Below are 13799 nucleotides of genomic sequence, written 5' to 3' on the forward strand. Positions count from 1 at the left end.
CTGTCTCTGCGAACGTCTTTACTGGCCGGTGAAGCCGCTGATGAATTTTTAAGCAGATCACACTGATAATTGTATTTCATAACTGTCAGTTGTGCGAAGGCTGCCAGTGTGCCCAGGAGCTATTTGTGTCTCAGTATGTCCTCCACAAACCCTTCTCTCTCCCTCCCCCTACCCTGTCTAACCCCCCCAATCACCGGGGATGTGCCTACTGTCTCCGGCCCCGAATTACTCAATCAGGAGGACACATTTATGGATGACACCTTTATTACAATTAATCAGGGGAACTTGATTAAGAAAGTTATTCCTCCCCTTCATTGAGACTTACACAAGTGGTGCTGCTGCATATTGTAATTTATGTCCCACTGAGCTCTCGCGCCGCTGATAGACAGAAAAGCCCGACAGATTGCCAGCCATACTGAGACACATGTGGACATTTGTGTGTGTGTGTGTGTGTGTGTGTGTGTGTGTGTGTGTGTGTGTGTGTGTGTGTGTGTGTGTGTGTGTGTGTGTGTGTGTGTGTGTGTGTGAGGGTTTGTGCGCATGCATGCAACTTGCACACACACTTACATATCCAGAAACACATGCACAGACACAAACAAACACATTCCCCTATCATTCTGTCATGCTCGACTCAGGTTTCGCAAAGAGTTTAATAAATGACTTTAATTGGCTGTAGAGATGTGCCGGCTAAAGGAGGCTTGAATATTCCATTTCCCTTTCTTCTTGTCTCTTTCTTTCACTCTCCCTCTCTTTAACACACACACACACACACACACACACACACACACACACACACACACACACACACACACACACACACACACACACACACACACACACACACACACACACACTCTCTCACTCCTGAATGAAGCCATCTCTTTACCTTTACTCACAGTTCCTGGGTCTGCTGTGGCTAATTAGCTGAGTGGGGTTTTAGGTTTGGTAATTAGGCAGAGGTAGGAGTGATGGGGGCTCGGGGAGCTGGGGAGTTGAGGGGGTCTGACTGACTTGCAGAGAAAGAAACTGGACTGTCTGGATTCTGGCATCACCAAGCAGCCAGCCAGTGTCCCTTAGGTGCCTGGAGGTAGACTACCATCCCACACTTTGAGGGTGATGTCTTTGTTATGTGCCACATATTCCAGGGAGGGGAAACTGTGGAAAAAAGAGGGTTTAGTGGGTGGGGGAAGGAGAAGGAGGGAGACCTTTGAGGATTTCACTACTCTGAACGTCAACATGCAACAATTAAAAGCAGCACTGTGCCGTTGTCTTGAATTGAGAGTTAAAATGGATCGGACAGCTACAAAAAAAGTTGTGATTTTTCTTTTTATGTAAAGGTGAAGAGAATAACAGATAGAGGAAAGTGTTAACATTAGCACAATGTCAGTTATTGAACAAAATGTCATTAGCTAACGATAGCCACCGTAAGCTACAGGTCATATGACTTAAGAAGCAAAACCCCCAGAGTGTGTTGAACTGAACAAAGGTTCATTTTGATTCTTAACAGGAAAGCTTTTAATTTTTTCAGGAAATAATGGGTTATTTCTTCTTATATAGTCACTTTTTTACATGAAAACTTACACATTCCCCTATGAAATACATCATTCTAGGCAATCAGTTCCAATAATCTCTGCACCGTTTCCAAGTCATACACTTTTACATTAATGGGTAAATTTAGTTTATCCTCCCTCACTTTCATCTACATAACTATTTAAATATAACTCATGTATTAATGACCCTTTCTAAGGAGCAGCAGTAGAGTACCTTAAAAAACGAGACATTTATTCTAATTTCTTAAAAGAAGAATGTTTCCCTCCAGTTTCACCATCACAAAACAGTCTGAGTACTTCCCGAGAAGACCTTCTCTATCTTTAATGTCTTGTTTACGCTCTGCAGATCCAGGATGCTTCAATACGATGCCAGTTAGCAGCGTAGGACGGCAACACAATCCAATTAAATAAAGAGTGTTGTCTCTCCAGGTTCCTGTGTTCTCTAATTGGGGCTGTGACTGCTCACTAATCAGCGGAGGTACAGGTAGGCCCTGGAGGACGCCGAGACAAGGCCTCTCCTGTTAATTGAAGAGATGCTAAACCTGGCCCTTCTCCTCGCCGTCCGACGCGGACGCGCACAGTACTCAAGCATGCTAAATTCATCTAAACATCCGTGTGCATCGTCACCTCTCTCACCTTCTGTGTGGCTGGCATGGAGGAGCTTGCGTTTGCATTATAACACCTGAGCAAACATTTGAGTCACAGAGGTGCCTGCAAATAATTTGAAGACTGTTTGTTCAGTTGGTCACTTAAACTCCCAGTGCCTGCATTTCTGCTTTAATTAGTTTAAAACATAGTCACTTTAAATCAGTCAACTTCCGCAGCAATAAAGTGTTAAATCTCGTGGGTCAGAAATCTACTCTTAGATTAGAAGCAGTGTCGGGATGCTTTAAATAATGACAAAATAAGTGACTCGATAGTGTTAAATGAAGTAAATCTGAGCTTTTTTTTAAATGTAAGGCTGTAAGGGGAAAGCTGAGAATGTAATGAGCAGCATGAATCCTTTTTGTTTTTCACTATTAAAAATAAGAACAGACCTACACACTACATATTTTGGCTAGTAATAAGAAACAATAAGGAACTACTTGGATAATTAAAGATAATTGTGTAAGCAAAAATGCTGTTCCCTCACCTAAATATAAAAATGACCACTATCTTTGCTGACAGTCACTTTGAGTGGTGCTCTGACTTCCTCCACTGCGGATTTCCAAACGTCCCAGGCCTGGTGTGTTTCTGATTTCCTGCACCGTCTGGTGAAGGTAGCAGCTTTGCATGCTGTGGTCACACCTGTAACGTATTTCACACTGGGTTATATTTTGAGTAGCCACCTGGATGAGGAAATAACATGTTCACAGTGCATGAAGACTACATCCCTCCCTTCCAGGTAGGAACAGGTGTTTGTTTTAGCTGACATACAGGACATTAATGCGACGTGGGCCACTTCGAACATATCTTGCGTCTGCTTCCTGCTTTTTGAGAAATGCTGCTGAGCTTCAAAAAGTTTAATCCTATGAGATCTTCTAAACTTTTTGCCTTGTGGGTGTTTTAAAGTTACAATAAACACGTATCTTCTGGGTCTTATCTGACTGAACTTCATATGTTGTAAGGCTCTTTTTCTCGTTTCAAAAAAACTAAATTAAGTACAAAAATAGAAATGAAAAAAATGTGTCAAAGGGCATTACACAAAGCATTCACTACCAGGGATTTTTTTTTTTTTTTTACCTTTGGTGCAGGAAAATAATGACATTTTCTAGTCCAACTCCTGGTTAGCTGGACTAATTTTTTTTTTTTTTTATTATGTGCAGCTTCAGGGCATGTGAATGAAAAGATTGATTGTGTGAACGCCATTTCTGTCAGCCACAAACAGGCAATGAAATGCCAAGCACACCTGGAGCAGCACTCACTTTTGACAAGCGCATACCAACGTAAGCCCCTATTAGAAAAACAATGAAGTCTATCATAAAACATTTATGGTAGATAAAGTGCTTGAGAGTGCTAAAAGCAAGCACATCATGGCAGTGGGTCTAAACTAATTTTAGAGGTGGGCACAACAGATTAGGTGACACCATGGAAATATTTTTATAAGTGAAATATAGAGGCTTCTGTTTCTGAGTTTTAATTTGTGCAATATCAATGAAGACGTTAATTTCAAATATTTTATGTTAAATTCAGTGTTGCAAATTTATGACTGAACATTCAAAAAATAAATCACTTTTCATTCAACAGTTATGACAGTAGAAAAATAAAGCTGCTCAGTTTGTTTATTCATGAAAGCATTTTATATATTTAGTTATCGGCTGTCAATCATCTTACAAAAATAAAGAGCCTAACCTCTCAAAAATGTTCAATGAAGCCATTCACAGTTCTCGGTTTTAGCTTAACAATCATTTGGGCTCAAGTATGATTTCTTTAGTGCATCAACAATCAGTTAAATCACAGCTTACTATTACTAGCGGCGGGTGGTGCCACCTCCACCACGACTTTGCCCAGGTTTTTCCCAGCATACATGTAGTCCACGGCTCGGAAAACCGACTCCAAGCCTACAAATCTCCCCTCCTGAGCCAAATCCCCACAGTCCACCTCACACACGAGCTTCCCTTTGGCGAACAATTGCATCATGCTACTCAGAGCCTCCCTGTAGTCACCCAAGAAGTGGGGCAGGAAGAACCCCCGAACGCTGGCCGACTTCTGGAGCAGCTTGACCGGTAGTGTTCCTCCTCTGAAAGGCGGGATCCCTGACGCGCTCTGGTACCCCGAGATGAAGCCGATCACTATCAGCCGGCCTTTGGTGGCCAAACTGTTCAACGCAAGCTCTAAGATGCTGCCTCCGATGGACTCATAGACTACGTCTATGCCTTTTGGGTATTCTTTCCTCAGAGTCTTAGCCAGGTCTTCTGCGGTGTAATTGATCGGCCTGTCGCAGCCGATGGATTTAAGAAAGCCGGCTTTCTCGTTGGACGAACAGGTCCCGATGACGTGACAACCAGCCTGCTTGGCGAACTGCACAGCAAACTGTCCGGTTCCTCCTGCAGCTGCCGTGACCAGGACAGTCTCACCTTTGGCCAGGTCACCCAGACGTTTCAAGGCGATGTAGGCTGTGGCACCGCTGACCAGCAGAGTGAGGAACTCTGGCTTCACCGCGGGGACAGTCACGCTTTCCTTGGCTGGTACCACCGTGTACTCGGCGAACGCACCGCTGCCGAAGTAGGCCACGGTGTCCCCGATGGTGTAACGGGAGCTAGCGCTGAGGCCGAGGCCGACGACCTCACCAATACCCTCCAAACCGGCATCGAAGGGAGGCTTCACCGAAGGGTCGTACCGGCCCGACGAGTAATTAATATCAGAGGCGTTGATTCCCACGAAACTGGAATACAAACAGAGAAACACAACAGTTGTGATTAAAAGGTGAGAAAATAAAACACTGTGATGTGTCGAGCAAATTGCATACATTAACATTCACTTTAGTAGACAATGGCTTTTATGTGGTCATTAGTGTATGCGCATATTTTCTGACACCCCGAATGAAGGTCAAGGTTTCAGCTTCCCTCTCCAGACACGTGTGCACGGGGCACAAACACTCCGGTTTGTTTTGGCAATGTTTCCCTTTTCGTTTGAAAAGAACAGTCCTGCACTGACAGGGAAAGGCTTGTATCACAAAACACAGTGCATGATGTCATGATTCATTGTCTTCAGAGACACCCACAACAAACTGCACTTTTTAAAATCTTAGATAGTTGCCTCTTGCCTCAACACGAAGACGGCTGTTTTCATCTTACTTTTGTAACATGCTGGAAACAAATATGTGAGAAAGGAATGTATAAATAAATCATTTACTGTCTTTTAGAGCGGCACGCATGCTGTGCCTCATTACTGTGCATGTCACACGTGTACTTTGCGCTTGTAGATAATGCTTGTGTGGTTTATAGATGGGTAACGATGATATAACACAACACCTTGATTCGACTGCTTTACAGTTTCCTCACAGAGATATATTACGTTATTATCAAAAGGTACAACTGTTTGGATGTACATAACTAAAAAAATACGGAGCCATCTAAATCCAAAGGAATCTAAATAAGTGAATATTTGTGGAGAAAGAAAGACACAAACTGTTCCAATCTAAAGCTTTGAAAAACGTTTTAAACTAAAAACATTTCATTCGTCGTGCTGCAAACCTCCAGACTCAACACTTTTTCTACTAACATAAGAAAATATAATAACAGTGATATGTGATACGGTGTATTGACAAATGCTGAACTTGGAAAAATGCGGAATCAAGTGTTCAGGTTTTGAGGCCTGTGGTTTTGATGTACAACAAAACAAACAGGAATTTAAGCAAATTATTTGTTTTGAAATGCATTTTTATAAAATAAATAAATAAAAGAAAATATATGATATCATTTTGGGCCAAACACTAACAATGGTCCAAAAAAACATGACTAAAAGGCCTCATCATACACCTTGATGCCACCGCTATCTTTCATGTAGCACACTGGGATCAATGTTGAAGAGCACTTGAGAGTTTCTCCATCGAAGGACTTGCTGTATGTTAAAAAGATCTGCAGCAGTGATGTCACAAGGCAACATCTAAAATAAAAAGAAGTTTAATTTCTTTCTTGCAAATGTACCTGCTCTTTTCACAGCAGACATGCTCTTATCAATTATCAATTTCTCCCTCCTGAATTCCTCTTCTTGTGTATTTTATGTTTCATTAAGATTCACACTCACACTGTGCCAAATGGGACACTCAGGATGGCGAACACACATTTGAACTCCTACGACTGTAATGCATCACTAACACAGGAGAGTGAACGGTCAAAGGTCTTAGTTCACGAGCAAGTGAGCCCTGTCTTACAAGCTAATAAGATCCTAATGTAGTATGTTTTACCCTCGGTCTGATAGAAAAACTACATTTTACTGGCAGTAAATACGACAGTAAAGCCTGCAGTGTATTTGTGTAAAGCCGATTTAACATTAAAAACCACATCAAGCGTACATACAGCCGGTAATGTGGTAGTAAATCAGAAGTCGAGTGAGATATTACCTCCAGCTGGGATCAAAAACACACTCAGAAATCCAACTATTTAAAAAAAAATAATTTTTGCCTTTTTCCTGTTTAAATGAGTTGATGTTTAGTTCAATGCTATTTATCTGTTCATATTATGATCATTTTGACTATAAGAGGCCACAACAAGGTGTGTATGACTGACTTCTGGATTCACATTGCTGGGCTCTGCTGCTGTGGATGAGAGAAATGATGCTGCAATTCCAGCGCCATGTAACACTGCATCTCCTTCTCCATCATCTCCATCCCTTGATGCAAGTCTGAGCCCCCCCATGACTTTCTGTTTTCAGGTTGGTGACGTAGAGAGACAGGAGGACAGAGAGAGAGAGAGAGAGAGAGAGAGAGAGAGAGAGAGAGAGAGAAAGAGATGCCGAGATGGATTGATAGACAAATACAGAGAGGGCGGAACTTGGAATTACAGTAGAGCGCTTATTCCTCACGCATTTTGCCATCTTGTGATGATGATGATGATGATCGCAGGTGCTGGACATGGGTAAACCGAGGTAAGCGGATCCCTTTTTATAACTTCTCAACAATGTAGTGATAGATCGACACCAGTGATCCACAAATAGACTCAGAACACGCTCCGGGTCATCTATTGCTATTCCGAAACGCGCCTGCAGAAAACAGTAGGGTCTATTTCTGCCCACCTTTCAAAAACAACAACTTACCGATTTCTGATGAGCAAGTCCGCGTCTCCGGGTGTCGGTACGGGAACGGTTTGCACAGACACGGCCTCTCTGAAATTGGGACTAAGCTTGGTTACGACCAGCTTTTTCATACTGCTCGGTATGGAGGATCCTTTAAAATCCATGAAGTGCGCTGAGTAGGACATGTCTATGATGAAGCGCCTCGCCACCGGATGAACTCCTGAAAGTGCGTCGGTGCCTCTGCGCCCCCCGCCGATCGCCGATATCGCTCTCCTGCCGTGTCTCACCGACAGCAGGCTGGTCATGGCTCCGAAATGTGACAAAGTTCACGGGTAACTTGACGTGTGTTCGTGGCAGTATTAAAGCCCGACTGCCATTAGCCCGCGCTCGAGGCTTCTCCCCCCCCCCCCCTCCTCTGCACATGCACAGCGTGCAGGCCAAGCCGGGCTGAGCAGGACCAAATCGCGCTTCTACGCTGAAATAAAACCCGCCATGCTTCCTAGCGTGACTCTCGGTTACTTAAACAAAAACAACAAGCACGGAATCGAGGTTTTTTTAGGGCTTAAAAACGATGCAGTAGTGCAGCCTGGTGAGAAGCACAGCAGCGCCCCAGACTTGTCGTCGGAGTCCCTCCCCTTCCCGGACACAACACTCACTTCCTCGTAAGGTGAAACAAATCAATCCTCATCTCCTAACATATCCTCGGCCGTATTCCTCCCACGAAAACAACACCAAGCTGCCGGATCTCTTCCAACATTTACCAATATATATATTGTGTATATATATATATATACATTCACATAAATCGTGCAGCGTAAATTACGCTCCCGTTTAATTCGCCTTTTTATTTGGAGAGCGCTGTTGCAGAGACGTGATTGTGGTCACACTGTACAGTAGTACACCTGTAACCTAAACCCATATCGGCGATTTGTGAAAGTGTTTTGTTTCTGTTACATTTTCCTTGCACGATTCATGCAGCTGTTTTCTCATCTAACTGTCATGTTCTGGAAGTATTTGCTATTAGAAATCCTATAACAGTAACATTAAATCCTTGTCCCACCCTCAGTGGGAGTCGAGCCCGAACTCGTGCCATGTCACTGCTGCACTATCGTGAGCCAACGATGACATCTAAATTCTCACAACCTCGTGCTTGAGTCGTACTTATCGAACTTTGATAGCCTGCATGTTCAAGTTTGGTTTCAGTTGATCTCCCAATAAGTTCCGAAAGAATCCTATCCTTTGTCGAAGGTTTGGGATTTTTAAAGCAAAGGGAGAAGGAGAGAGAGAGGGGGGAAAACAAGACAATTAAAAAGATTGACAGGTAGGCTCCTCTGTCAGGGGTGACGCTTGTGGAGAGGGGAGGAGTAAAAATGTAGCAGGAAAAGCCACTCGATGCGTCTGTCTATCAGTTGAGACTGTCTGAAACAGCTTCTGGATCCACCGCGTTTCCATTTTTTCTTTTTTGAGAGAGCTCGGATCAGTCCCTGGAGTTTCCCCCACCTCTTTTTCGCTTTTTTAAAGAGACAAATATTTTAGTCCATGTCGATCTGATCTGTTTTTTGGCGAAGCTTGGATGCGCCTGCGTCTTGTTTGTTTCCCCTCTCTCTCAAGTGATATCCTCTCCACCGCATCAACCACCCCTTCCAAAAAAACGACTCTGTGCAAGATGCGATGAGATGAGCGGTGGAAATCATTCTCACGACTCTTAAAACGTAAGTAAGAGAGAAAGCCTGCTCGTCCCATTTATTCTTTCTTTGAATGGGAGAGAAAGAGGGTAGGAGGGGAGGGAGGAAAAAGTCTCCGCCGGACTGGTGAGGCTGGATCCGGGCTGAGGTGGCGTGGTGGTGACGGGATTGACATTAACCCATCTAATGCCTGTCTATCTATTTTCTCTTCTCCCCTTTCTCTCTTTCAGGTCTCTGGCAAAAGAAGAGAAGGAAACACGAGGATACATTACTTATCAGAGGTGTGCGCTGCGCTCACACGGGACTTATTTGTTTGGTTACCCCCAGAAATTATTTATTTTTTAGTTTTGGTGTGCGTAAAAGGCGCAGCAAACTATCTTCCCCCCCTCTAAACAGCACTGGAGATCAGGTTTTTTTTTTTTTTTTTTTTTCCAGAGGGAGTGAACTGAAAACTTGGGTTTCAAGGTGCTGGTTTGCTGCTGCTTTTTCTTTTTTTCTTTTTTTTTTTTTACCCTGCCATGAGAGAGATGAAGAAAGATGATTTTTAATGGACATGAAGGTGTCAGGAGCTGGCCGAATCCCTTCGTAATTTTTGAGCTTGTTCTCGCTGAAGCCGATCCAGCTATTAAAACCCCAAAAGAGCAGCCAATCTGAGAAGAAGCCTGACATTTTCAGCTCCAAGATCAAACACTCCAGCCCTCCCCCCGAAAACGGGATGATTTTTCAAAACTGATAGACTTGATTTGTTTGTAATTCCTGCATGAGAAGCACCGTGGAACGTGACGGTCACTATGCCGAGGAGAAAGCAGCAAGAGCCGCGGCGATCAGCAGGTATAACCCGCCCCTCCATTGCGACCATTTCCCATCCCAACTAGTTTTTATTTACAAGTGCCCCGTGAACACATCTCCTTCCACATCACACTCTTCACTTGTGCTGCATGCTGCGATTTATTTTACAACTCTGTTGAAATTAATTTTGTTGTGTTATTAACACTCCGCGCAGCTCACCCCTGACCCACACTTGTGTTTAAAATGCATCTTAATTGCGCAAATGACGTACGTATATGCGCAATGCCAGTTTGAGATTTATTTTTTTTAATCTTCCTTTGCCAGGAAAGTTCTATTAGGAATGGTGAGATAAACTAAATGGCATGTTATGGGATAAAAGGGAGTTTTGAGGTTCAAGAGTGAGTAATGATGAATAATTGACTGGGAAAGAAGGGGGAGAAAACTGGTGAGAGCCGGTTTTTTCCTTTCTTTCTATTTTATTAGAGGATTGCCATCCTTGATTTGATGCGTGATTGATCGCCTGTCATGTGGCAGTCTTTGATCTATTCATTCCTGATAAACATCAATAAATCCCTCCATGAAGACAAGCATGCTTCTGGTAGGTTTAGCCACTCAAAACACACAAAACCCTCCTGTTGTTTCGAACAGGAACTGAAAAGAAAAAATAAGTTGTAAATTAAGGTGGAAAATCAACTCGTTTATTTGGATGTTCTTGGACTAAATGCAGATGAAAGCATGGTGTGTATGTTGAAATAGATTGTAGGAAAAAAAAATCAGGTGTTTGAATCCCCTCCTTTTTGTTCTTAGAGATAACTGTTGAGTCTTTTTGCGTGTTTCCATCCAAATTCATCCCACATTCACTGTAAGAATCAGTCCACTATTAAAATCAATATCCACTGCTGGAGGCGAGTGTGATATTTGCGATGTGACCAACTGATAAAACCAGGTGGTTGGCAGAGGACCGACAAGGTTGACTTCTAGTGGTTTGGATTTGGACTCCCCCTTTTTCCTCTTGTCTCCCTGCAGCCTTTAAACAAATGTAAATGAGTGACAGGGGTTTCTACCTCTGTGCTAATGAGGCCGAGCCTTTGAAGTTAGGCATTAACAACTGGAGTGAACAAAAGACAGTTACAGAATTTTAAAGAGATTTTGAAATATGAGGTGCAAAGCGGGTCGAACAGGAGGGCCAGCCGACGAAGACTTTGAACTCAGCAGGTTTTATCATTTTAAGCAGGGAGCTGGTGATGATGATGGTGGTGGTGAGGAGGATGAGGAGGAGGATGAGACGGAGTGTAGGACGGAGAACATGCAACCAGTGCTCGCTTTTAACTTCTTTTCTTTCTCCTTTGCCTTTCTAGCAAAGCAGTGTTCACATGATATTCTGGCCCACACTGCAAAGCAAGGATTCAGATTTAGATATCGACCCCCACTGTACTTTTCTCACTCTGTGTGTGTGTGTGTGTGTGTGTGTGTGTGTGTGTGTGTGTGTGTGTGTGTGTGTGTGTGTGTGTGTGTGTGTGTGTGTGTGTGTGTGAAAGAGAGACAGTTGCCTTGTGTTTTTTTTTTGTTTTTTTTGGCAAAATATCCTTCTTAAAAAAGCTCAGCCGCGGTGGGAGCAGAGTGACCCCCATTGGGTTTCTGCATGTAGATGGAGGCATGAAAAACATGACATCGCTGTGACCCCTCCTTTCCCTCCCCTCTCGTACCACACACAGACACACTCGCACAAACGCTCACACACAAGCCATTGATCCATTACACTGTCCACTGAGCGCCATGCACATCATGGGTTGTAATGGTCAATCACAGCTTGGCAAACGGTATGTTTTCCATTCTCCTATGAACATGACGGTCGGTCAGAGATAACACCATCCACACCACGATCCCACCAGCAAATAACTAACACACATTCACACAGTCACACTCTCTCTCACACACACACACACACACACACACACACACACACACACACACACACACACACACACCAGGCTAGCCTGATGCTCCACTGGGAGCTGGTACTGACCTGTGGCTTCCTCGCTGGGCTGCTGCTCAAAAGAGGAAATTGCTCATAGAGGGACTAATCATGGATCTCACGAGTCAGACAATTAAAACAACAATAGCAGACGTGTCTGGCCAGGTTTCTTTTTATTTCTCACCTTGTTCCTCTTTTGGAGAATAATTTTTGGCACATTATGTTTTATTTTGTGCTTTCATGGCCAAATCATACATAAAGATAAAATATCTTGCAAGACCAGAAATAGCGACGATTCAAATTGTGGATTTTCACCATCAGTGATGCAAATTTTACTGTTCGTTTTCTTACATTGTGCACGTCAGTGAAAACTTGTTGAGAAAGAACAGACATTTTGTAACACTTATCTTTCCCAAATAATTTTTTTTTCTTGAAATTTAATCATTTGATTATTTTTCAGTAAATATTGAAGTTCCATAAAGACAAATTGGATGTTGAAACAACAATTATTTTTTCAATTAAAATTTTGCAGAATTTTCTTAGTATTGTTTTAAGTATTATTTTGAAGTGTGTGTGTGTGTGTGTGTGTGTGTGTGTGTGTGTGTGTGTGTGTGTGTGTGTTTTTGCGGTGTTAAACGAACACATTAAAATTATCTCAAATTTTCTACAGTTAAAAACAAAGCACTCACTACACTAATTATCTATTTATACTTTTTATCAGGAAAATTCACATGAAGGAATCCAAACAGGAAGTCACGATTGACAGAAACTTTGAAAAGCTGTATCAGCAAGTTTCTCGTGTCGTGTATTAGTTTGTGCACAGATGCATGCTCCTGTGTGCGTTAGTACTCCTTAAGCCTTGCCTCATCACCAAACGACTTGATTTGAGGGTGACGAGGACAACAGGGAAGGCAGGAAAGGAACGAGAGGAGTGGCGCCGCCTTTCATCCAAGGCAGATAGTCTTACCGGAGGAAGAAGAGCAGATAAGATAGTCGTTCTTATATCTTTGGAGTACGATGGTTAATTATCAGAAAGACAGTGTGCGCGCGCGCGGGCGCGTGTGTGTGTGTGTGTGTGTGTGTGTGTGTGTGTGTGTGTGCATAGAGTGGGGTGGTGGTGATGGTGGTGGGGATAAGGTTGCTTCCCGTTGGCTTCATTAGAGAGAGCCCTAATTATCTGTGGAGCTGATGGATTTGTGACAGGCCCTAACGATTAATGCTGACAAATTCAGTAAGGTGTCAAGTCCGCAGCTGCCTTGATGTAATCAAGTTGATATTATACAGTCCCTATAGCCCCTAGTGCAGCACCAACTCAATTTGCCTGTGCAGGTGACAAATGGACTTTGCTACCTGACTAATCACGTCAGGAGACAATGCCAGTTAATGACCTCAGTAAGCCCCCGCCACCCCCACCACTCTTATAACCTTGTAATAAGCAAGCAAGATCAGCTTCAGCACATCGCAACCTTCCCCTCTGCTCTCTTCTAATTTTCTCCCGTCTCACTCTTTTGTTTTCATTTGAATCTGTTCGGTTAACAGCCGATAATTTTCATGTTGAAACAGCAGCGTGCCCTCATGAGTTTCCTCTTGTTTTTCGTCTGGAACGTTCGAGTGGAAATTCTTCAACTGTTGCAGGAGATTTATTTATTTTTATATTAATGACACGGCTCAGGCCTGTTCTAACCACTTGATATATCAGCGCTCCAAAGCAATCCCAGGAACCATTTTTAAAATCGAGACGTTCTGTTGAAGTTTTTACACTTTTGCGTGTGTTGCAGCCCCTGCTAGTAAATCACCAGCACATCATAACACTGTCTCCCTCGCACTTTGGCTGAACGTCCTCCTCCCAGCTCGCTGCTGCAGCCGCCTCGCTGAAGGCCTCCAGTTTATTCCGAGCTGGAGAATCACAGCGCCCTGGGATTAATGATTTTGCATGCCCGGGGTAGCTAAGATTACACGGCGACCTTTGTGCTCTTATTTGACGATGCTGTTATGTGATATTCTCCCCTCGAAATAATCAGCATGTTGAGATTTATGTGCCCCCCACCCTGTCTGTCTGCACCGGGGTCCTGGGGAGTACATCAG

At 43.4% G+C, this 13799-nt stretch overlaps 2 protein-coding genes across 4 annotated transcripts in view; one reads left to right on the forward strand and one right to left on the reverse strand.

The window, feature by feature from the left end:
• Positions 1 to 3793: 3793 nt before the first annotated feature.
• Positions 3794 to 7873, reverse strand: LOC138194523 (prostaglandin reductase 3-like). Its single transcript, XM_069143321.1, has 2 exons — positions 7287 to 7873; positions 3794 to 4914 (listed from the first exon to the last, which is right to left on the reverse strand). Exons 1-2 carry the CDS (start codon positions 7568 to 7570, stop codon positions 3984 to 3986), a joined length of 1215 nt encoding a protein of 404 aa, XP_068999422.1. The 5' UTR covers positions 7571 to 7873; the 3' UTR covers positions 3794 to 3983.
• The window catches only part of LOC138194522 (teashirt homolog 1-like), a 36357-nt gene continuing 29559 nt past the window's right edge, over positions 7002 to 13799 (forward strand). The window contains exons 1-2 of one of the 3 annotated variants that reach the window (XM_069143319.1): positions 7002 to 7118; positions 9181 to 9781. In XM_069143319.1, the coding sequence (XP_068999420.1) occupies positions 9742 to 9781 (40 nt within the window). In that variant the 5' untranslated portion in view covers positions 7002 to 7118; positions 9181 to 9741. Of the gene's footprint in view, positions 7119 to 8615; positions 8978 to 9180; positions 9782 to 13799 lie in introns of those variants that run through there. The other 2 variants (XM_069143318.1, XM_069143320.1) reach the window with 2 other exon arrangements.

Source organism: Embiotoca jacksoni, unplaced genomic scaffold (assembly GCF_022577435.1).
Source record: "Embiotoca jacksoni isolate LCO1_2020_lvr unplaced genomic scaffold, fEmbJac1.0.p SCAF_11, whole genome shotgun sequence".
NCBI classification, from domain to species: Eukaryota; Metazoa; Chordata; class Actinopteri; family Embiotocidae; genus Embiotoca; species Embiotoca jacksoni.

Coding starts and splice junctions, on each gene's coding strand:
- LOC138194523 (XM_069143321.1), bottom strand. CDS start 7,570: ATGACCAGCCTGCTGTCGGTGAGACACGGCAGGAGAGCGATATCGGCG. Junction 4,915..7,286: donor GACTTGCTCATCAGAAATCG/GTAAGTTGTTGT, acceptor TTTGTATTCCAG/TTTCGTGGGAATCAACGCCT.